Below are 25,110 nucleotides of genomic sequence, written 5' to 3' on the forward strand. Positions count from 1 at the left end.
TGATTTTCAGTCAATAATGACTCAAATTATCTTCATTTCCACACACATATGGCTTAATAATACTTTAAATATGTGACCCTGGACCACAAAACCAGACAAAAGGGTCAATTTTGTGAAATTGAGATTTATACATCTGAAAGCTGAATAAACAAACTTTCCAATGATGTATGGTTTGTTACGATAGGACAATATTTGGCTGAGATACAACTATTTGAATCTGAATCTGACAGTGCAAAAAAAATATATTGAGAAAATGGCCTTTAAAGTTGTCCAAATTAAGTTCTTAGCAATGCATATTACTAATCAAAAATTAAGTTTTGATATATTTACGGTAGGAAATTGACTAAATATCTTCATGGAACATTATCTTTACTTAATATCCTAATGATTTTTGTCATAAAAGAAAAATCGATCATTTTGACCTATACAGTGTATTGTTGGCCATTGCTACAAATATACCTGTGCTGCTTATGACTGGTTTTGTGGTTCAGGGTCACATATAACACATGAGTCATATATACTTCTTTTATGGAGCTTCTTATTTGTCCTTTTTGTTATTGATTTGAACTGCATCCATTTGCTTTGTATGGAAAAGATCCACCTGGAAAATCTGCAAAATATTTCATTTTGTGCTCCACGATAAAAGCTATCAAACAGGTTTGCAGCAACATGAATAATTAATGATAATTTTCATGTTTGGATGAACTACCAATTAAAAGTTCATTAAAAGAAGCAGTGGGCTTTGCAACAGAGAGCTCTGGGATCAGTGCAGAGAGACACACACAAATCAATACGTGTTGCTTATAGTGGCCCCCCTTGTCAGACCCATCTTTTCACATAGTACAGAAGTCAATGTCTCGGGGTCAGCAGCTGGGCTGCAGTCGTGGACCATTACTGCTTGCTGTGCTCCGGGTCCATCAGCCTCTAGATGCCCAGAGGGAGAGCGCAATATAAACAGATGGAGATTTAGGAACCATCAGGTCTCATTTTCTATGAAGCCCTTTTGGCAATTCTTCAAAACAGTTATGAAATAAAACACACAAGACAACACACACACACAAGAGTAATGACATTTTAGAAAGCATCTGTTATCCGTAAAAAAAAAAAAATACCATGGTGCACTAACAAGGACAGTGGGGCCGCAATATATTCCAGCATAAGACAAAGACCAGTTCGTGTCCAATTACGCCTAAATGTCGGACCGCTACTGAAGCCCGCCGCGGATCTCCGCATGGCCATTATGATGCATGCATTTCCTTTGTAGACAGATAATTGGAGTAATAAGTGACAGCGGCTAACAGTTTAAAAGCACCTGGGATGTCTGTGAATTGTAAGGCAACTGATCACCTCTCTCTTCACCACTGCAAAAGAGAGAGAGGAGCCTGAAGATCTACTGTCTTATGAGAAAAAGCGACGGGATGCATAAAAGCTCTAGGAGAAAGGCCTTAAAGGAAGTTATGAAATATCCAGTGACTATTATTCAAACATTACACTCCAAATCAAAGCAGTATATTCTAGTGAATGACATAACTGTGTCCATGCAGCTTCAGCGAGGTACATCGCTCACCGTTTTATGCACTACCTGTGAGTGATGAGCTCCGCTGACACATCATCACACCCCATCCTATCAGTGCAGCATATGAGAATTTATAACTTAATAAGTGTAAGTAATAAAGAATAAGTAGGCTGTTTTCATCCATGCATTTCTTTCCGTGCTTAAGTGAGGAACGCAGGGACAAATTGGTATGGATCTTTACAAACTTACTACGGCCGCTAAGCTCATAAACAACACCGAGCAAAACATTTATATTGTATTATGCGATGTTCTGTTTTAAAATGAGGTTATTTCGTACCTTAATGGCTTGTAAACAAAGGTGTAAAACAAAGTTTAACTTGAAAAAAAAAGGTTTAACCTGGTAATTTTATACCAAGCTAGTACATAATGTACATTCATTCTTGATTTAGTAGGTTGTGATACAAGTCACCAGGTCAGATTTTCAATATTAGGCTTGTTCTCTCCGTATGTTCAACCTACGTGATCTGCTGACGGACAGTGAGATTAATAAATCGGAGCTGTTTGAGGACATTAAGACATGCAGGAAATTTGTTAGATGAAAGTAATTGTCAGTTTATTATTGACACAACGTGAGCGTCTAATATTGAGAAACAAACAATGAAGCGGGCCAGTGAATGCCTGAGGTTTAGGATGAATTGGCAGCGGTGACATTTCAAAGAATATGAATCATCCTCAGGCTGGGTGACAACAAAAAATGGATGCGCTTCTGAAAGGCGTCTGAGTGTTGGTTGAACAGGAACATTGCATTGGTTACCCCGCCTGAGTTTCTGACTCACTCTATTATTAAAGCCTGTATTTTTTATTGGGTCCTAGATCTAAACTTTTACTTAATCTAATTTTGCTGGTATTTTTCTCATAGAGCTGGGACATTTATGGTTTATAGTAACTGTGTTGCCACAAAGTCGGAAACACATAAAACCTGTGAATTCGTTATTTCAAGATTCCCACACCTTTTGATCAATCAACTTCTATGATTTTCACAGTCATTTGTGATTAGTGGGTTACTTTTAAATCTGGAAAAAGGTTGCGTGTGTGTAAATAAGTTAATAAATAAATATTCCAGAATGTGTAAATAATAAATAAATATATTAATAAATATTCCAAACTATGTCATTGGATTGAAACTGCCACCCAAAAAAAAAAAAAAAAAAATTCAATATTTTCATAATATTCATAACGTGCTCTACTGTTCAAAAATATGGAATCTGATTTTAAATGCTTTTTCAGACTGATTATTCAGCAGCTATTACTATTGAGTGTCATTTCAATATGCTGATTTGGTGGTCAGACAATAGGGGTGGGCGATATGGGAAAAATATCATATCACGATTTTTTTATAGAAATGTCACAATTCTTTGTTAGTTTTACTATTTTGGTTTTACAAGTTGTCTGAGCATTACAGCCAAACTAGAAAGACAAAGATGCATGGCAGATATTTAGGCCAAAGTGGGCGAAGATAAAAATCTTTGTCATTATTTAATTTTTCTTATTAAAAAATAAGAACAAAGATACACATTACAAATACACATAATATACAAATAAAACAAACAGTGCTTTATTTCCAGGTACAATAGGTGTATTTAGCAGAGTATTCAATGAAATTGAATGAACAAATATCAAAATAAAACACTAGATAGACTGATTCCTAAAGCAACTGTATTAAAGTTTTTCAGTCAAGAATAGTGAGTCATTTTTCTCTTTGTGTTTTGTTGTTTTGTTAACGTTAAATGAATATTTCCCCCACAAATTAATATTCTGTCATCTGTCTGTCAATTCTGTCATAATGTTGTATTTTTATATCATCATTTACTCAAAAGTTGTTTTAAACCGGAATGAGTTTCTTTCTTGTGCTGAACATTAAATGCTATTTTGTAGAAGGTGGAAAACCAAACAGTTGCTGGTCCTCAGTGACTTCCATGGGATTTTTCTTTCCTACTATCAAAGTCAATGTGGACCAGCAACTGTTTGGTTTTCCACTGAGTAAATAATGACAGAAATTAAATTTTAGGGTGAACTATCCCTTTAATGATAGTCGACAGCACGTTTAGTGTCCTGTCCCTTTAAGAGCTGCACGCATCTAATATACAGTACAGGCATGCATCCGTTTCTCTCTTATTTACTTTCATTTTAGAGATAACCAACTCAGTCTGTATGTAAACCTTGTGTGTTTTGACAGTATTAGCGCAAAATATAACTTAGTTGAGTAATCAGGCGCTGTTAGACAGGCGTTTTAGTGCGCGTGCTTCAGGTGTATGCGCTCAGAACAAGCGCACGTCAGACCAGCGCGCGAATTAAACATTTAACCAGCAAGGCTTGTACGCAAATAATGTACTTTTGCGATCGCGAATAAGTGCAGTGTCCTGTCTGAGTAACTCTACTGCTGTATGTCGTGTTGTACAGTATATAGAGACGGCGGCGCCAGAACTGTATTTGACAATGTGCGCGGTAGCGCGATACTACGATATTTCTTAAAAAGCAGATCGTGGAGACATTTTTATCGTCCACGATCAAAAATCGTCATATCGCACACCCCTATCAGACAACATCTCTTATTACCATCACCATTGTTAATATTAATAACATTTTTGTGAAAACCATTTTTTTATTAATACAAAGTTCAAAAGAACGGTTTATTTTCATTATAAATATTGTGTAACGTAAAAAAAAGTCTTTGTATTTGGTCAATTCAATGCATCTGAATAAAAGTATTAATTTGTTAAAAAAGAATTTACTGACCCCAAACTTTCAAACTGTGGTGAATTTAATATGCTCATAATAATACAGTATATTTATAGCAACATATTTATGAATAGATGGTTAACATATTCATAATACACTTTTGGAAGTTTTTGCAAGTAGCTTAGAACTGAGATTTTTGGTTTTGAATTAATTTCAGACTTCCCTGATATTTCCCTGATTCTTGAAGGAATCGTAAAAAAAAAAAAAAAGATAAAATCATATTTTTTCAGTGACTATGGGAACCCCCGTGTGTGCATGGGAATAAGGAGTGTGCAAACAGCAGGGGCGATGCCCATACAGTCTTTTCATGTTATATTGCAGGGGAGAAATAGGACATATTTTGCACTTCCTGTCTGGAAGGGTAGTGGGAGGGATCCAGCACTTGGAATATGTGGGGAGAGGAGAGGAAGCATGGCTCGCTCTCTCTCTCTCACTCTCTGCTACCCACTCACTCTGCTTGTATGCCACCGGAGTGCTGCTGACTCTGACTGGCATCAGCTCAAGGTCATTGAGCGCATCTGAAATACTGGGCTGCAGACAGGACTCGGCCTGGGCTAAAGCTGGCATGCTAAATGACTAGAGATACACCGTGAGCCGTGCATCTCGCTTACTGCCAGATGGGCTCAGCTGAGGCCACTGCTGCGAGCTATCAGTCTTGAGATTCCCCCTGAAGAGGATGGATATTGATATTTCAAATTCTCCTCTGTGTTGTCAGCGGCCTTGCATTAAGAGTTATCTCTGACAACAGTGAGGGCACAACACAACAGACACAGGGTGCTAAGAACCAGAACTAAGAGTGGAGAGACCACTGCAGTGTCTAAATAGAATGAGAAAGAGAGAAAAGAATGAAAAAGTACTAAAATGTACCAATGGTAAATGATAAATAGCATTTTTAACTTAAAACTTTGATTAGTCTGTGCCCTCTTTTTTAATTCTCTCTCATTAATATTAATTAGACTTTCTTACCTCATTCTGAATTAGAATTTTGGTTTAATAGAAATTATTGGAGTGTGTGATGATCTAATGGAAAATTAGAAGAAATTATCCATGTCAGTCCTATATAACAACAGCAAAATCTATAAATATAACTTTAGTCATTAATACAGTACTAGTCATAAGTTTGCAATATTAAAAAAAAAAGTTTTTTTGAAAGAAGTCTCTTACACGGTTCTTGTAAACTGTGATAATATTTAACAATATTACTTTACTGTATTTTTCATTAAATAAATGCATCCTAGGTGAGCACAAGAAACTTTTCAAAAACATTTAAAAAAATCTGAATCATTCCCAATTTCTGACCAAATCCTTATTTTATTTATAATAAGTATGTATATTTATTTCTTAAATATAAATACTGCAACGTTCTTTAAAGTTGCTTAGCATATCTATAATATAATATAATAATCCAATACTATGTCTCAATGGACCATGGTATTGCCATTCATTGCTTTAACTATACCTTGGTAGCACTACAGTACTTGTTTGTAAGGTAAGAAACTATGGAAACAGAAGAGGCAGAGAGAGAAGAGGGAGACAGAATAAAATGGGACTAGTACGAATGTGGTCTGGCTGTCAGCATTTGTTTAGAGTCTTGCTCAGATTTGTATTTGGACTGGGTCCTTTTCTGCCAAAGGAAGTGCTTATCATCCTCTGTTCTGAAAAAAAAAAGACCTCAAGCACCGAGCACCGGCTTTGAAAATCTGCCTGAATAAGCTACCTGACAGCAGGCTGAGAAAATGCATGCACCAAACCTCGTGAATTGCTACAAAACTCAGGAACTTTGTGTTCTTTGACTGTTGATAATATTTGGAGTGGATGTTTTGGCAGCAAATTCTCAGCCAAGACACCTAAAACTCTCCAGAAACTTTGACAACATCTTTTACCTGCACTGAATTTCTAATTTTCACATATTAAGAGGCTAAAGCACATTTTCTTTCTTCAAACAGACTGTATGGAGTTCTCAGTTATTCTTCACAGAACTATAAACTTTGTCTTAGAAAAAAAAAAAAAAAACACAGAATTAACACGGGGAGGCGTGGCCTCATGGTTAGAGAGCCATTGCGGGTTCGAGTCTCGGGCCGGCAGGAATTGTAGGTGGGGGGAGTGAATGTCCAGCGCTCTCTCCACCCTCAATACCCCAACTGAGATGCCCTTGAGCAAGGCACCGAACCCCCAACTACTCCCTGGGCGCCGCAGCATAACTGGCTGCCCACTGCTCCGGGTGCGTGTTCACAGTGTGTGTGTGTTCACTGCTGTGTGTGCACTTAGGATGGGTTAAAATGCAGAGCACGAATTCCGAGTATGGGTCACCATACTTGGCCGTATGTCACTTCACTTACAAATTTTTTCTCCATAAAAATTCTGTCCACACACACAGGGTTTTCAAAATGCTTTTTGTCCACACAAAAACTTTCTAAACATGATATTGGTAAAGTGCAAGACATTCGAAACAGGACCAACATTTTGAATCAATGCGTTACATTTGTTTAGCTGTGCTGATGTCATTGTCATGGTAATAAATGATTATCATAAGATCAGCAAGAAGCAATTACATTGTAAAACGCTCTCCAATGCTAATTTGTAAAATAATGAAGCTAGCAAAGTCTTTTTTATGGTGGTGGAAAACGAAGCATAAACTCAAAAAAAATCTGTGCAGTTTCAAACAAAAACGTACTAGTGTGGACATGGACTGAGACGTTGCGGAAATCTCCTCTGAAAAGAGGAGATGTGAGATTATCGAAGTGCTTTTCCTCAGGCGAAGCTAAAGACTTAAGCGAAAGTCTTGGTTTGGTCTCCATTTTATCTCTTGCTGTCTGGAAGAAATAACTGTAATACTTTGGAAGAGCTGCACAAGCGCACACACAGTCCTCAAACAAAGCTTGCCTCAGCAGAGCAGCTGTCAGTGAAGCATGTCTCAAACCGATGTTTATCCACCGTTCTGAAATCCAGAGTAGCGGATTTATAAAAGTGATGTGAGCAGGGCAGCCAGACAAACAGCAAAAATATACACACACACAAATTGAGGTGACCCTGCAGAATTCTCTATTCCGCTGATAGGGGTAAAAATAATGCTAGCAAAAACGAAACAAACGAAATGTCAATGAGACCACTGAATTTTTTCCCTGATGCCTGGTCCCCTCAGTTTCATCTTTTTGTAAGATAGTAGGGGATGTTGGCAAAAACGAAGCCGAATGCAAACGATCGGATGCAATCAATTACTCATCCCATGTAAAACAACCGCAAACATAATTTATTAGAGATTAAGTTGCTCTTCCACAGGGGGGACGCTCTCTTGGTGCAGGAAAGATGCACTGCCGTGGTGAGACAAGGAGGAGAGGCATACGGTTGGAAAGGCAGGGGGTAAGACAGCGAGATATGGCAACAGGACGACTGAGGAGGAGGAAGTCGACTTCTCAACTCAGCGTGTGGTTGAGGGGGCGTGGGGCTTCGATGGCATTGTGGTTACGCTTGAGCGCGGCCCACAGCAGGAAGCACTCGCTGGAGAGCCCAGCAAGACATCAAAACAGAGTGAAATATGCTGGAGAGGACGTCCAAATGCCACTGTCGCAGAGAGATAACACGGACATATGCATACACCAACAGAGTCACTCGTTTTCAGACAAAACAAACAGACATCAGTCACTTCAGACACTCTGAGAGATTTCTACTGCAAGTCACAATTTACAAACACAGAGGAAAAGTTTATTTGCTCAGAAGTTGCGCTTAGTCATTTGCTGTTTCAGATGCTTTTCCATTAAATTCCCTAGGAGAACACCCTGAATTTGATGAGAAAAACTTGCAGTCATATTGAAAAAGTGAACTCTTGACTGAAGAATTTGGCATCTTTATAAAATTTGAGACATTAAGAGGAGACATTCTAAAGGATACACATGAGATCTAATTCTAAGAAAAAAGGCTGAAAAGCCATATTGGACCGTTTTGGTGGACATCTCATGACTGAGGTAAGGGAAAATGTTACTTCTGTGGCTGTTTGCCACAAATACACCAGAGATGGACTACGCTGAAAATAGGTCAGATAGTTCCTGCTCTCCGGAACCAGCTAGAATTAGGAAAAGGAGGAAGAGAGGAGAGATGGCCGGAGATTGAAAGAAACAGGATAAAGCAAAAGAGAGGGAGAAAGAGTTTTGGACAGAAAAGGAAAGAAACTTAGAAAGAAGAGGAAAGAAAAGGAGTGAAAAACAAGAGGAACCAAGCGAAGAGAGGATGCAAGAAGAAATACAAGCAAGTGCAAGAAGGTGCTAAAACAGAAGAGGTGCAACAAAGTGTGAGAAGAGATGTAAAATGATTTGAGAAGAGAAAAAAAAAAGATGTGAAAAAATAAGGGATGCAAGAAGAAAGATGCAAAAAGAGGCGATGTGAGAAGTTAAGGTAAGAAGGTAAGAGATGCCGGAAGATAAGCAGAACAGACAAGAAGAGACAAGGATGCAAACAGAAAGAGATGGCATGAGACATGAGATTATATGAAAATTACATGAAAATGAGACAATAAGAATAAAGCAGAGACTATATGATACACAACTGTAGTAATTTTAGAACTATTAATTTAATTTTAGTTTCTGGAAATCGAGTCATATCGATTTCATATTCGTATGATTAATGGATATTAATCAAAACGTCCAACTTATACCATATTAACGATACCTCATTAACGACTTGTCCAGCAAGCATTAAAACCAGTATGTTTTAACAATTCAGATTATTCCCGTGGCCACAGTAATACCGAATTGATTAGGTAATTCTTAACTCCTGCTAAGGAATGTGCTGTCTTGAAATTATTTTGTGTGCGTGTCCTGGTCTACTTGGCACTACACAATGATAGTACAATAGGCTTTTTATACTACCTTACAATACCTTGTAAATTCCTTGATATATGAAAATGATAATCAAACAGTACCAACGTACGCACCCTGATATACCATCACTTCACCATAGTACCACCACAACACTTATTCGAAACTGGAAGAGAGGAGAGGAGGAGGAGACTGAACTGCCTCACTTGCATTCATCTGGGAGCCTCGAGCGCACTGGCACAGGTGTTCAGACAGGGACAATTCAGCTCCAAACATGAGTAATGAGCACTCAGGGGGAGTGTGTGCAGGTACACAACACACACACACACACACACACACACACACAAGCGCTGATGAGGCAACACACATTTATGTTGTTTTCATATTTCTGTTCTCTTGGTACAGTGCTGGCAAGAGTCACTGCAGATCCCTGCAGGTTCACCCTGAGCTAAGGCAGCCCTTGTATATTTACCAAATCAGCCGGAATCAGTCGTATTAGAAAGCAAAAAACATTTCTAAAACTTTCATGAAACCTCTAGTAACCACGGCCTTGTCGCAAGGTTGTTCTACACAGCTCTTTTTTAGTGTAAATGGCAAAAAAGATGAACAAGATGAGCCGGCCAACACGAAAACGTTGCGGTCCTGTGGACAGCAGTGAGGAAATAAAGGGCACCTGCGATTGTCTGTGTGAAAGAGAAAGGCGAGGCGACAGATTGCTCCCAAATCCAATTAGGCCTGTGCTCCTTTTCCACGCGAGCCTAGCTCACAGGGCTCTTGCTGAGAGGGTAGAGAGAAGGCAGAGAAAAGGGGATTTTGGAGAGATAATGACTCCGAGCCTCTCTCTAACTCTCCTGTCTTTCTCCAGTCTGTGTCAGCACCGAAAACCTTCACGCCTAGCAGCCCTGAAAACCCTCTTCAACGCCTGCAAGAGGAGCAACTGGCTTCAAGTTCAGTCAGCACAAAAGCCAGGATCACTCTGGCTTTTAAACAGACAAAGTGAGAGCTAGAAGGAGCAAAGAGCACCTATCAAAGGCCTTTACAACATCGCTACATAGACCATGTTTGGATCCAGAGAGTCAACAGCTAAGCGAGTACCACTGACGTTAACGGGAATGCTAACGCTAACGCATAGTTTTCTGCAGATCACACGGAGCGTCGGTGCTCCTTTAGATAACAAAGAGTTCACATTAGTGGTCGATCAATGTGTACGTTTTGATGGCTAATGGAAATGCTGGTCTCTGGAAAGCAGGGTGGCCAACAGCCAATATAAAGCAGGATTAATGTGAATCACAAGGACAGCACATAACATGCTACAATGAATATTTTCTTAAATATTTACTAAATTAATCAATATGAAAAATAATTTAAACTTGAAAAAAATGTCAATCTGTATAATAAAAAGCTTGTACTTTAGATAGATACTTTCAATTAAATTTTTTTCCACAGATAAAGAAATTGTTTAAAACATGACAAAAAGGAAGTAAACGCTGAAACCAACAGTGTACTGACTTAACTAGCTTTCAACATTTATTAGCCAATGCCACCAATTAAAAAAATACCAAAGAGTGGATGATATAATCGGCCTTGGCGACATATCAGTCAAGCACTAGTTCACATCTGGGTTATGATGTTATCTAATCCAGTCTTCACCCCTTTTTTTCTTCCCCCTGCTTGCCACTGTATTGTTAAATAAAAACTGTATTATTTATTTGGTCTTAATGTTTACATGAGCATCTCACACTCCAAAGTTATTTGCTCATGGGTCATTGAGTCGAAAACAGAATAGTGTTGCTTATTACATTTCTTTAATGTCCCAGCAAGAATATTAATTTATATCTGTCCTTTCAGAGCAGATATGTAATAAGTCAAAATAAATGGTCAGCGTCTCACTTCAACACAGTGTGAAAAAACCCTGTAAGGTCAGCCATAACTCAAGCATGGCATCTGTGAGGGGTCCAGAGGATTCATGGATTCGCTCTCTATATTTCACTAACAGATCATCGGCTTCTGTTAGGATGTCATTCTGAGTGACTTACAATCCTTCGGCCAAGCCCTGGGCTTCACTCAAATGCTTTAGATCTCTTCCCTCTCTCAATTTTAGCCCTTGTTTTCCACAAGGACACTGACAATTTGTTGTAGTGGTCAGAAGAGAAGCAAAACATTGCATTTCGCACAGCATTTAATTTCTATATATATCTATATATCTATATATATATATATGTATATATATATATATATATATCAGATGCAAAAGCCTCCAAGTACGTCTGACATTTTTCTCTAAAATTAGTATTTCTTTCTGGCTACTATGTATAGGTTTCTATGTAAGTAATGGTATTTCTGAATGGGTTGAGGCTGGGATTTAGCGCATTTGAAGTGAAAGTACTTGATGAACATATACTATGTGTGGAGAGCGTTCACTCAGTATCGTTATCTCATTATTGACCAAGATGGCTTTTTGCATTGGAACACTTCATATATATATATATATATTTCAAACAACTCCGTTTTTCTGTTTTTGCAGTTTCAATCCTTCTATATACACATAAACAAACATATGTTACTGGTTCGATTTCAGAGAATTAATAATCAGTAACTGCTTTGATTCAGTTAACTTTATAAAGGATTTGTCAGACTGATTCAAACAGTACCTGCTAAGTTGTGAGTCTCTTTTGGAATGACTCACTAAAAGAATCAGTTAATAAGAGTCGTTCGTTCTTAAATTGGGTTGAACTGATCACACAATAAGCATTTTAGCGCACAACTCAAACTGAATACAAAGATGCGTTTTCCTGCCGTTATTTTACAGTATACTCCCTTTACACTGTCATCACATTTAAAACTTTATTTTGCCTGCCATGGCAGTGGTGATACAGCAGTGTAGAAAAAAACAGAGCAGCAAACACTGTGTATATATTTATTTATTTATTTTTATTTTTTCGTCCCCATGACAAAGGAAGTCATTGAAGCCATTTCTCCCTTGCCTTTTTCCATCAAACAGCACAAGTCATTTATCACTAGCCAGTCTCTGTGTCTCATCATCAGTAAAATGCCATGTCTCAGAAAAACAAAGACAATTTTGATTTTGCGGTTTGATTTACAATGGAGGTAAAACTGGTTAGAAAGCAGCCTCTTTATCAGACTGTAGAGACATTCTCTTGATTTGCTCACATTGACAACAGATAAGACAAACGTTCCCACATTGCAAATTAAATCGAAAGGATTATTCAATTACTAAAAACAACCATCCAGCTGAACAGTAACGGTCTTATTTACTTTTCAAATAAGATGTTTACAGGTCAATTTTACTTGCATTTGGCACATTTGCCACACAGTAAATACATAACATCAAAACACACACATACACACAAAAAGAACAAAGAGAATGATGGTGAGAGAGAATGAGGCTGAGGTTGTTAGTGGAAGCTCTGAGGCCAGGACCGATAGCGCCATTTTCGACTCGGATGCAGAGAATCTTCCCAATTTTTTCCTTTTATCTTCTCCATCCCTATCTTCCTCTTTTTTCTTCTATCTTACGAAAGAGCCCATATTTTAACAGACATACTTAAAGCGAATCAAGTGTATCACTGCAGGCGAGAAGCAAAGATAATGCCTTTGACTGCAGGACGCACCATGAAAATTAATAACTGCTTTCATGAGGACAAGCTTCCACTTCCTCTGTTCTCAGGGCCGCACCGTCCGCCACTGAAGTGAGAGAGCTCGCGGCCAGCCTTCGACTCCACAGGAAATTAAGCACTGAGGAAATAGACGTATCGTATACAACCTACAAATACACCCCAAAAATACCCATTTGCTCTCTGCTTGTGCCTTTGTAGCATTTTCATTCCTGTAGCGGTGGCAGGAGGCCCGTGGCATGCGCTATTGATTTCAGCTTCAGTCAGCACAGTCATATGACAGGTGCCACACATATGAAAACACTCAAACGGATAGTGGCGGTCTCTTTTACATCTCCCTTTGTGCCAGTGTGCACTCTCTCTCTCACTCTCTCTCTCCTAGAGCCACCAACACAAAGTCAAGTCAATAATATTTGTATAGCGCTTTTAACAATGCAAATTGTGTCAAAGCAGCTTTACATCGCCTTGGTATAAAGCTGGGTGGCTTTATATCAGGTTTACAGTATTTAGACGGGGAAATAGTTTGTCGAAATAGTGTCATTCTCCTCTGGCCAGACAAAATCAGCAGTTTAAATCTTGGCTAAAGCAGAATCAGATTGTGCAAAGGACTCATCTGATTCCTGTGGTCTTGTCCTGATGGCCATCTTGGAGACAGGGTCTTCACTGGTGATCAGTCTCTGGGGCTCATCTAGGTGTCCTGGCTGTAGAGGTCATCTGTAGGTGCTGATCCACCATCTGATCTGGATACAGTCTGGATCTGGGTGGCTACGGTGACCTCGTAATAAGAAAGAAACAGACTAATATTAGCGTAGATGCCATTCTTCTAACAATGTAACAAGTACCTCAGGTGTTTTGGGAAGTGTTCCCGGTTCCTGTTGACCTAATTAATGCAGCCTAACAATCCTTTAATGGATTTGAATTATAGAAATGCGATAGTGTATTATGTGTAAACCAGGTTAAAGATATGGGTCTTTAATCTAGATTTAAACTGACAGAGTGTGTCTGCTTCCCAAACAGTGTTAGGTAGATTGTTCCAGAGTTTGGGCGCCAAATAGGAAAACGATCTCCCGCCCGCAGTTTTGATATTTTAGGTGTTATCAAATGGCCAGAGTTTTGAGATCGCAGCGGATGTGAAGGACTATAATGCTATAAGAGCTGAGGTGCCAAGCCATTCAGGGCTTTAAAGGTAATTAGCATTAAAACATTAAAATGTATACAATGTTTAATAGGGAGCCAGTGCAGTGTTGACAGAACCGGGCTAATGTGGTCATACTTTCTAGTTCTAGTAAGAACTCTAGCGGCTGCATTTTGAACCAGCTGGAGTTTGCTTATTAAACGTGCAGAGCAACCACCCAATAAAGCATTACAATAATCTAGCCTCGAGGTCAAGAATGCATGAATTAATGTTTCTGCATTTGACATTGAGAGCATAGGTCGTAATTTAGATATATTTTTAAGATGGAAAAATGCAGTTTTACAAATGCTAGAAACATGTTTTTCGAAGGAAAGATTGCTATCAAAAAGTACACCTAGGTTCCTAACTGATGACGAAGAATTTACAGAGCAGCCATCAAGTATTAGACCGTGATCTAGGTTATTACATGCAAAAGTTTTTGGTCCAATAATTAACACCTCTGTTTTTTCAGAATTTAGCAGTAAGAAATTGCTAGTCATCCAGTTTTTGATATCAACTATACATTCCATTAGTTTTGCAAATTGGTAAGTTTCATCAGGCCACAAAGAAATATAGAGCTGGGTATCATCAACATAACAGTGAAAGCTAACACCATGTTTCCTAATGATATCTCCAAAGGGTAACATGTAAAGTGTGAAAAGTAAGGGGCCAAGTACTGAGCCTTGAGGTACTCCATACTGCACTTGTGATTGGTATGACACCTCTTCATTTACTGCCACAAATTGATGGCGGTCAGTGACAAACACAGTCACACTCATCTATTGAAACACAGAGAGATGTCGCACCTGCATTAATATTTTACACTGATGTGTGCAGATCCTGGCTGTAATTAAAACTACCTAGCAAAGTGAATTCACATTATCTCTGTTTGAGTCCCAACAGTCACCACATGTGTGTTTGCGCAAGTGAGAGAAAAGATCAGCAGCCGCGCGCCCCGACGCTGTGCTTTTCCACCTGGGAGGAAGGAGGGGGCGGAACCGCAGCTGCTCCTATCTAAAACAAACACCTGCAGTTTGACAGCCTGGGTGTCTCCTGCACCCGTGGAACATTAACATCCTCCTAACTCATTTATGAGCCAAAGATAAAACTCCAAGCCTTCTCGGAGCATCCAAACAACACAAAGGGCAGCACCTGCGTCTTGCATTCCCCCAGCGTGTTACGAGAATATACACCAACCGCTCAATTAAAATAGGCTCTGCTGGTATCAGATCGGCCCAGTGTTCGATCCTACCCAGACGAGCGGAGGGGATCAAATGCCGTGAGTTATGTAAGAGTTCGTCTGCAGGGTAGAAATGGCTGTTTTTCTTCCACTGACAGCTGTAAAAGCATCAAATTTAGCCATATTCTCCACTGCAGCCTAACCACGCAAGCAGTCACAACTTCTTAAGGAAATGCTTTGGGGAAAGTGGAGAGCTGCAGTATCATGGAAACCTCTCAAAATTGTTTCAAGTTTAGCAATAGCAGCTAAATAATATAAGTATTTAAACATGTGGCCCCTTATGTTATGTAAACATTGTGTAAAGGTTCAGACAAGGAACTACAGAGGGAATATGATGTATTTGTACTTCAAATTAAAAGAAAATCGTTTAGAAGTTGTGTTTTATGGGGCTCTACCTCACCCTTGAAATCCCCCATTTTACCAATGACATGCTACTGTGAATGTCAGAGAAAAACACTGGTTAGCATGCTAAAAGTCACATTCAGTTTGGTAGGTTGCCTCTCTATAATAGTAGCAAAAAATCTACCAACCCAGTCCAACAATCATCTGAGCCCGTTTTTATAAGAACTGGACAAAAGAAAAACAATTACATTCCAAGGCTGCCAATAATCAGAAGAAGAAAAAAAATTATTTCCAAACAAAATGGTTGAAAAAGTTAATACAAGAAAAGATTATGAAACAAAGAAACTATTAAACAGGTAGTTTGTTAAGGGCCTATTCAGGACCACCACCAATCATTATTTCTTGATGCACGATTAATTTGGCTGCCTGAGACTCGAGATAAGAAAACGAACAGATACAATAGATCAGGGCTCTTCAAATCCAGTCTTGGATGGCCAGCGTCCTGTAGACTTTAGTACTAATCTCAATTTAACACACTTTTCTGTAATTTGTAAGTAATTCTTAAGACATGATTTTCTAGTTTGCCGTTGTGTTCTATAAACTCAATGGCATAAAACAATGAAGAAGCATGCCATAAACATGTCTGCAGCAAGTATTGGGCCAGATTCTTCAAGACTCATCTAAGCATGCCCTTGCTGATCTAGACCTTCACAGTGGAGTCTTGGCAGTGCCCTCTACCTGGCTCAGAGTTCTATTAAAGCTGCTGATTGGCTCTCTTTTTCGGCCATCCTGTAACCACAGAAGGTCAGACAAAGTATTTCCACAGATCAAGCCGGAAAGATGAGATGTACGCTGCTTCTTTCCAAGATTCCGAGCGAGCTGCCAGCAGCTTGCAGCGTGATCCAATCATTGCAGGTCATCAGACAATGACTTTACTCCAAGTTGTACAAATGGCAAGCTGGCTGAGACAAGCTTTAGAGTCCACTTCAATGAAACATGGAGTATGGACTTGCCCTACAGCAGAGCAACATATACTAGGGAGATGTTTCCCTTAAAAAGATGCTAAGGTAAGGTGTACCTAAAGGAGGACAGGAATGAGTTATGTTTGCTGCTTCCATGCAGTTAGCTTCTTTTCAGCACAGCGAGTTCAGTGCAGCACAAAACCAGAGGTAAGTGAGTGACAGTGCTGCAAGGCCTACACAATAAGTCTTGTTTAATAATAGCGTGTCATGGATGTTCAGAGACTTCTCTGGGTTTTCAAAACACAGGCTGAGAATGTTTGGAAAGATGGAGGACAGGATTCCAACACGATGCTTTCTGACTAAGCTACATTCAATCTCTCGTTCAGGGAGGCGGGTTCTGTCTTGCGGTCTACTGGAAGTAATCCATCTTGTACCGCGCCATTGTAAACACCGTGATTACATCCATTCACTCACATTCACTTCTAAAGAAATACATGCATCATACAAGGGAACAGTCACAATCCAACGCTCGGTAACATATGGCCATGAATACGCCTACACTCGCTCGTACCCAATCACCATGAGCTCCCTGTTCACCCAATAGCCAGTTGTCAGCTCGCCGGCACCCAGTGCAGGCAATTAAAAGGAAAGCTGGAGGACAACGTCCCAGAATCCCTCTCTCTCTGGAGCTGGAGCAATTTAATTGAGACTAAATCTCAGGGACTAGCCCACTTCTCGAAGACAGTCAGCAAATATGAGCAGGGTCCCAAAGCTCCACCACCAGCACCAGGCTCACAACACCAAGCAATCAGCCACACTGAGAAGAGAAAATACACTCTATTTGTGGGCGGCAGCGTGCATTTATTACTATGACTTTGCATGTAGGCTATAAGTTAAAGGGATAGTTCAAGGTTCTGTCCTCATTTACTCTGTGGAACGCAAAATAAGATTCTAAAGCCTGTTTTTGTCCTAAATATGGACACAAAAAAAAAGGCATTTTTCAAAAAAATCTACTATTGTGTTCCACAGAGGAAAGACATATGTTGCATCTGTTTGGAATGACATAGGATAAGTAAATGACAAAATCTTATTTTGCGGGGTTGCTAATGTGTGCATACTTGTCCTGAACTTCATGATTCAGAAATGCATCCGAGCAGAACTACAGCTGTGCAAGTGTGTGCGCGTAGAAGAGCATCCAGTGCTATTCCTGTGCAGATTGGCCAGAGCTGACCCCTGGAAGAGACTGGTGCCACCTGACCAGCTGGCGAGAGAGCGCCACTGACTGGGCCCCATCTTACCTCCAAATGCAGCTCTTTCCTGTCGTCTCCTCCCTTTCTTTTTCCCCTCATCCCTCCCTGCCGCTCATCACACCGACGCTAATGATGCATGCTGGGTAATTAACGTTTAAATTAAGTTGAGTATTTGCATGGCATTCTGGCTTGAAGATTGGCATGCTCCTTGAGAAGCCACGTCGAGACAAAAAAGACAAGAAGAAAGCTGGATCTCGCGAAACAAAAGACTAAGACAGATCTAACAGCTGTGGTCCACTTAACGAAGTGTTTTCAATGTTCCGCTTTGCTCCCTGAACAACAGCAGCGATGCAAAAAAAAAAAGAGAACGCCTTTGCTTTCCCCAAGCTTGATGTTCTTAGGTCGCAGCACGAAATCCTAAGTTATGCATCTATTCCAGATCAGCAACCCAATTTATTTAGCTCTGGGATAACGCTGTGCTTTCTCTGAAAAGGCCAGTATAAATCTCAGCCTGCTTTTACAGACCTACCCTTATTTGTCACTGCTGTCTTTCTGCTTATCCTTTTCTTGTGTACTCCAGCATGCTGAAGATAAACTCCGAATCCATTTTTCTCTCCAAGACTCTGCGTTTTAGAAATACTCTCAGATTCTCAGACACAATAACACACAACATCAAAACAAGCTGATTGTTAATAAAAGCAGTCAAGCTCTACATGTTACGGAATCCAGCGCAGTGCATTAACTACACCAAGGTCGTTGCTTTGGTTCCCAAACACACACATACTGACAAAATGTATACCATGCAAACATACAAGTAAAGACAGTACACGCAACCTTGTGTGCAGATTGAAATTCACAAAACATGAAGTGTCATTCAACTCATTCTGTAATGTACTGACACTGAAATTGTAATATGGTGATGTCATTACATCTAAAACTGTTTTGCACTCAGAGATAAGCCAGACCGCTAGTGAATTCAATGCTACAATAGCATTCTGATGTAATTTTGATGAAATCCCTCTTTTTTTGGAGCAGCAGAGTTTTGAAGGCAATCTGCCAGACATATCACAAGGTTTGGAAGGTTTTCAAATGTCATATCATACCTATGAAAGTGTTGAGTCATAATGTGGATGGCTTAGATTTAATGATTGGTTTATATTTGCGATTCTGCCTCATATTTCTATTATATTCCTGCTCGTCAAATGCCATACTCACCTTGTGCAGCTCTTCATGCATAAAGGAGTTTAATTTTCAACTTGTTTTTCCTTTGCGTTCAAAATTTTATGAAGTGCTAGAATCCAGAAAATTGATATGCAAATATTCAAGGTTCCGATTCCCTGATTCGCCAATCTGTTACACTGAAAGAGCCCAATCTCAAGCACGGAGTTACTTCTAAGGAAAGTAAATCAGGGCACGCAGGTAGGCCTACTGACAGATATTCCACTTGTGCGCTGACGAATAATTGAACTGTTCCATATTCATCACTGCCCCAGAGACACAATTAGATCTCTTATCTCAATGTTTGTGTTCCTACAAACACATTAGCAGCTTTTTCCATGGGAGCGACGGAAAGTGTTAAGGACTATGCAGCCATTGAACACCTCATTGAGCCTTGTGGAAAAGATTAAGAAGAAATGCAGCTACTACGAGCATCGTACATTAAACTAATCAAGCATTTAGATCACTAGAAATGTACCATAAAGGTCAATGAAATATTGATGAAGGGAAATGGCTATATTGAGACTCGTGCTTGGGAAAAAAAAAAAAAAGAAAAATAGCACAGGCTCTGTTATAGGTTAGTGATTTAGCAAAGCATCACTATTATTTGTATTCTATATTCATCCAGAACTACAGCACATAACTCACTGTGCTACTGTTTGTGCTAAAGCCGTGAATGATAGCTTTTTGAGGACAAGTGATCTATGGCTTTTATTAAAGATTGGATGTACTATGTACAGTATGCCTGCCTGGTGACAAAACGGCTAAAAAAATCCCTTAGACTTAAATTGAAAAGGAGTCAGAGGGTTCATACATCCATATTAAAATGTCAGAGAAAACTGAGGGAGACTCAGACCAGCAAGAAAACATTCAGAAATACCCTAGAAACTTAATGGACACACCCTAGCAACCAGACAGAATACCTTATCAACCAAAGACAAACATGCCCTTACAAAATCTCTCCTTGGGCCCCTATAAAGCACCTGCCATCTCAAAACTCCAAATATTATAAAAACATGCGGGCAGGTTCTTTAGACTTACCATACACAATTTCAAGAAATTATTACAACAAAAACATCCAGATTTATATCATAATCAATTCTTAAATAGATACAACACCCATTGCATTGCTCAGTAGACACTTCTGATTTCATTTAGGTGTCCTAAAAGTAGTAACATCATGCATGTTAAACTCATACTGATGGAACAAATAAAAGAAAGCTGGAAAAACAAAACCAAGCTATCAGCTCTTAATGGATGAATGTGTACTCGATAAGGGAAGATTCATTGCTAACCTTAAATGACACTCTCTGCCTTTCATTGCCAGTCTGCATGATCCAATCTGACTGTTATTTATCACATATAATCTAAAGCATTCCACTTGTGCACTAACAAATAACGGAGTTGCTCCATATTCATCAATGCCCCAGAGACACAATTAGATCTTTTATCTCAATGTTTGTGCTCCCAAAACACATTAACAGCTTTTTTTTTTCTTTTTTTTTTCATGGGAGCAATGGAAAATCGAATGCTTTATGCTCTTTAAGTCTTATACACCAAGCCGTCATTGAATAGAACAGATAAGATCAGTAGAAATGCGCCTTTTAAGGTCAATGAAATATTGATGAAGGAAAATAGGTATATTACGGCTCATGCTGATAAACTGTAAATACATGATTCACTGTCTTTATTGTTCCTATAGTAATGAAAACAGTCAAAATGTTTCAAAACATGAAGATGATCCCAAATAAATGTTTATCGTTAAGAAAACGGGGGAAAGAAAGACAAACTTGTACTATGTAAGGACATACGCGTTGCCAACCAGATTTAAGACACTCTTAGACTGTCACTGACGCTGTGAATTCTGATAGTAATTGATAACATATGATCATAGACACTGATCTAAGTGACAGAACGCTCCAGGCGTTTCTTCTCATGTGGTGACATTCCAAGTTGTCCGATCTGCCTTACCTTTCCCAGCCAGGATGCCGCACTGCCCGGAGAGCCCCAGGAAAAGCATCGCTGTTATCACTCGCATCTTCATGATGAGCCCAACACTTCGACCAGAACGCGATGACCTAATTCTTCCGCTGGTAATCTGAAAAAACACCACTCTCTGGCTTTATCTGTCCTTGAACGACGGTGAACTGAAGTCTCGCCAGTGAACTCCCAGCAGCGCGAGACGCGGTCCGAGCGCACGAGGTAACGCGGTCTGTGTGTCTGCGCGTTGCGCGAGTTAAACCCCCAGGATCTGGCTGCTACGTCACTCCACGAGCAATTAATCTTCACCTATGATAAGGCATTTATTTACGCCCTTTTTAAATGCTATTCTGGTAAATGTTTTATTTGATATTTTCATGTTTTGAATGTGAGATTAGGAATTGATTTACATTTGTGTTACTGGTCGTTTTTGAACTATTTCCTTCTTTTTATTTTCTCAGACTTTTGAAGCCTAGTATAAATACACAGTATGATTTTGTCCAAACAACCTTCTCATTTATTATTGATATTATCATTATCTTAATCCACTGACAAGACTTCTCCCAAGGTGGGCAGTTGCTGTCCTGTGCCTTCTGGGCACATTAAAAATGAATAACAATAACAAAAACAGCAGTGCTGGGTATTTTTCTTTATGTTCATAATCATGTTTGCATTTCATTGCCTATTATAAAATGATGACAAAATGTTCTAAAGCCATTGTAAATCCTATAATGTACAAAACGTTCATATACAGTAAAAACAATCTTTCAAGAATGTTAGTCACCATTTTATTATGTTTTTATTATATAAGTCTTGGTGATACAAATACACAGTTATATATTTTATTAAATGTTTTAACTGGTTAACTGTAAGTTATCATCATTTACAGTGAAATAAATGTAATATATTTTAACATTTTACTGTAAATGTTTTTGCCACTAGAATTCATAGAAAAATATGATTCATATTACAACTGATAAAAACTTTTGTTTGTTTGTTTTAGTTATTTTATTATAAGGTTTTTTCGATTTATTAGTTTTATGTTTAATTGGTATTTATTGCATTATTTTAGTGTCCTGCATTACCGCAATTGTGTTTTGTGTTTTATCACCTGTATAATTATGGTGGTTATCAGAATTTTTAGGAATATACACAAGCTAATTGAAGTATTTCTAGTATTTTGTTGTAACTTACAGACAGACAACAGCTTACTGGACATCAAAGGCTGCAAACCAAAGTAGTAAAATTCTCACGCTGTTTGTTCACGCTTGGAATTTAACAAAATTTCTTATGATTATATTGTGTCTTGAAAAGTCACACTGATTTGAAATGCAGTTTTTTGAGCTTGCGGTAATCCATTTTCAGTAAGACCATTTTCAATCCATATTAATTTCCTTTTTTCATGGTTGTCCCTGAAAATTACCTCTCTGTTTCCTCCCATGCATTAACCACATGTGTACTAAATCCTGACTCTCCTATAAAAACTGCCATTCTACATGCAGAGTGTACTCTGAAGATCAAGCATTTTAATTTCTGATGGTGACTCGTGCCCTACCTAAGATTTCCCCTCAGGTGAGATTTGTCAGCTGAGGTAAAAAAAGAAAAAGAAAAAAAGTGTGTGGACTGTGGGCTTCCCATGTGCTCAGGTTGACTAGGAAAGCTTTTAATGAGCGTTCAGCCATGAACTGAAGGTCTTCTCAATTCCACCTACTCTCTTGAGAACACTACATAGGTTCAATTCTAGAAATCAAAACACTGTAAATAACAAATTCCTGTAGATAAAGTTTTAAAACTTTATCTACAGGAACACAAAATGCATGTAAAAACTTTAGGCTTTGGAAAGTACGATATAGGGAATGCATGCAAAAAAATGTAATTATGCATTGATTATAAGATCTGTTATAGACTGCATTATGTAAATATGGCAACTCAAGATAATGCAATCATTTAGCAGGAGGTAAATTATAAATGCCTGTAAAAGTCAGTCTTTAAGATGTAGTTTCATCACAATGGAGAAAGAAAAGTTTCAGAAATCCATTTAAAATTCTAACCCACCACCCATTCTATCGCTCATTTTATTTCCTATATTTTCTTAGTTAAATGTCAATTTCGCAGAAGCCCGGGGGAATTTCTGATAATCATTTTAGTTGTTTGAAAAAAATGAGGTGGTTTAAAATGCCATATTATTTCCCCAGTCTTCCTGAAACCTAATTTACCTGCACAGCTGATAGATTGGAAAAACCATTTGCGCTCATTCATTCCAATCGTTTGGCTTGTTGCATTTCAGGGGATGCATTCTGTTGAGTAAATTTGCTCTAGGTGAAAGCTTCTTCACTCTTTTATCAACACATCTGCAAGTCTAAACATCCAACGCAGAGCAGACATGAGAGGAAAGAGCTGAGCTCTCTGTGCTCGTGCTGATGCCTGAAGCAGGTTAGCTGCCAATGTATTATAGATGATATATACAGTCTTGCTGAGGTTTTGCAGAGATCCACCTTTTCGGATTGCAATCTTTAATAACTCCACTAGCAGGATCTTAATGCATCAAGAGAAGCAACAACACTGTATGGTCACTTTGTGTACTGTTCTGTTCAAAGCTTTGTTTTAAAAGCGATAAGGCTAGCACCGGCCATGGAGATTATGCCATTAATAACTTATGGCTTTACAAAATTGGAGACAGATATAAGGTAAAACTTGAGCTTTTTCAATGAGCTAAATGTGGAGATATTCAACTTAAATGATAAGGTTTCTTAATTCTCATTCTTATTATTTGCCTGTATGTTCAGTACTACCAAACATGCTAAGAGTTTTATTCTTTCTAGATATGTGATGTTCATCATTATATGCATATATGATATAGCCTACACACACAGCATTTCAAAATACAAATTTAATATTGTATTACTTAGAGAAGACGCAATATTGCCAGTTACTTTGAACGCATTTCTCTTCAAACAAATGTGTTTCCTTCCTGAATGATTGAATGACTCATCCCTGTATTTCGTTGCTATATGAATCAGTGTTTTTGAATGAATCGGTTGGCTGATTGATCACTGATTCACTCACAAAGACAATCGCTTGTCGCCTTCTGGCGTAACGATGTAACTGTAGAAAGGATCATTGAAAAATTTGCTTCACTTACACAGACTGATAATCTGTTCTGAACTTGGTAATTTTATTATTATTTATATGCTATATTTATTGATATTTTGAAAAAGCTTTTATTTGTATATTTTCATGTTTTATGCTTTTGTTGTTTCCGTTATCTTCTTTCTTTCTTTTTTTTTTTTACTTTTAGAATTTTCGTACTTCAGCCTTTTCTTTTCAGTTGATTGCCAAGGCAACATTTGCTACTTTTGTTTAGGTTTTTAAAATTTTTTCATCTATTTTTATTTTAATTTAAGTTTAGTTAACAATTAACAGTTAACAATGACAACACTGGCCTGGAAAACACAAACAAACTATACAAGGTAGTTATAGTGAAACATTCACAGTGCAGTTGCATGCTGCTTGACTAATCAGATGCAAAGACTGAAACTAATTGTTGTATAAAAATCTAAATATATGTACATAAATTTACATCAACATTTCATGTCACTTGACACAAAGATAATACCTGTTTTCAATAATGCTATTCAATTTTTGTGTCTTATCACCCACATCTCTCTCCAGTCTTGTAATATTCTACAGTCATCGCTTAGCTGTGTCTTTTGCTATTATGGATCTCTCTAAATAATTAATTCCAATTCTATTTAAAATCTTATGAGAGCAATCTGTTCAAATGAAGTCAGAACTCCTCTTTTGCAGGAATCACTCTTTTAGGATCCACCACGGAGATGATGCATCATCCACAGCTATTACTTGTCTTTTTTTTTTGCTTTATGTGTTTTTCAGTGCCTCGGTTAGACTCTGAATCCATCATTTGCTAATGGAGTCAATCTTTTCAGCACCTTGGAGAGTTCTCAGTTCTGTGGCAGTACTCCCTGCCTCTCAAGAGAGGTCACCCTAGAGTCATTTGCGTTTAATTACTGCCTAGAACGGGGGTGTCCAAACTTGGTCCTGGAGGGCCGGTGTCCTGTAGAGTTTAGCTCCAACTTGCCTCAACACACCTGTCTGGAAGTTTCTAGTAAGATCTTGATTAGCTGGTTCAGGTGTGTTTAATTGGAGTTGGAACTAAACTCTG

General features: G+C 38.6%; 1 protein-coding gene across 1 annotated transcript in view; it reads right to left on the reverse strand.

Moving 5' to 3' along the window:
* LOC306880786 (calsyntenin-2-like) overlaps window positions 1–21,240 on the reverse strand; it is a 222,906-nt gene extending 201,666 nt beyond the window's left edge. Inside the window, exon 1 of the mRNA XM_079434551.1 lies at window positions 20,919–21,240. Coding sequence (XP_079290677.1) covers window positions 20,919–20,991 — 73 coding nt within the window. The 5' untranslated portion in view covers window positions 20,992–21,240. The remainder of the gene's footprint in view (window positions 1–20,918) is intronic.
* Window positions 21,241–25,110: the final 3,870 nt, after the last annotated feature.

The sequence above is a fragment of the Barbus barbus genome (genome assembly GCF_936440315.1).
Source record: "Barbus barbus genome assembly, chromosome: 15".
Lineage (NCBI taxonomy): Eukaryota > Metazoa > Chordata > Actinopteri > Cypriniformes > Cyprinidae > Barbus > Barbus barbus.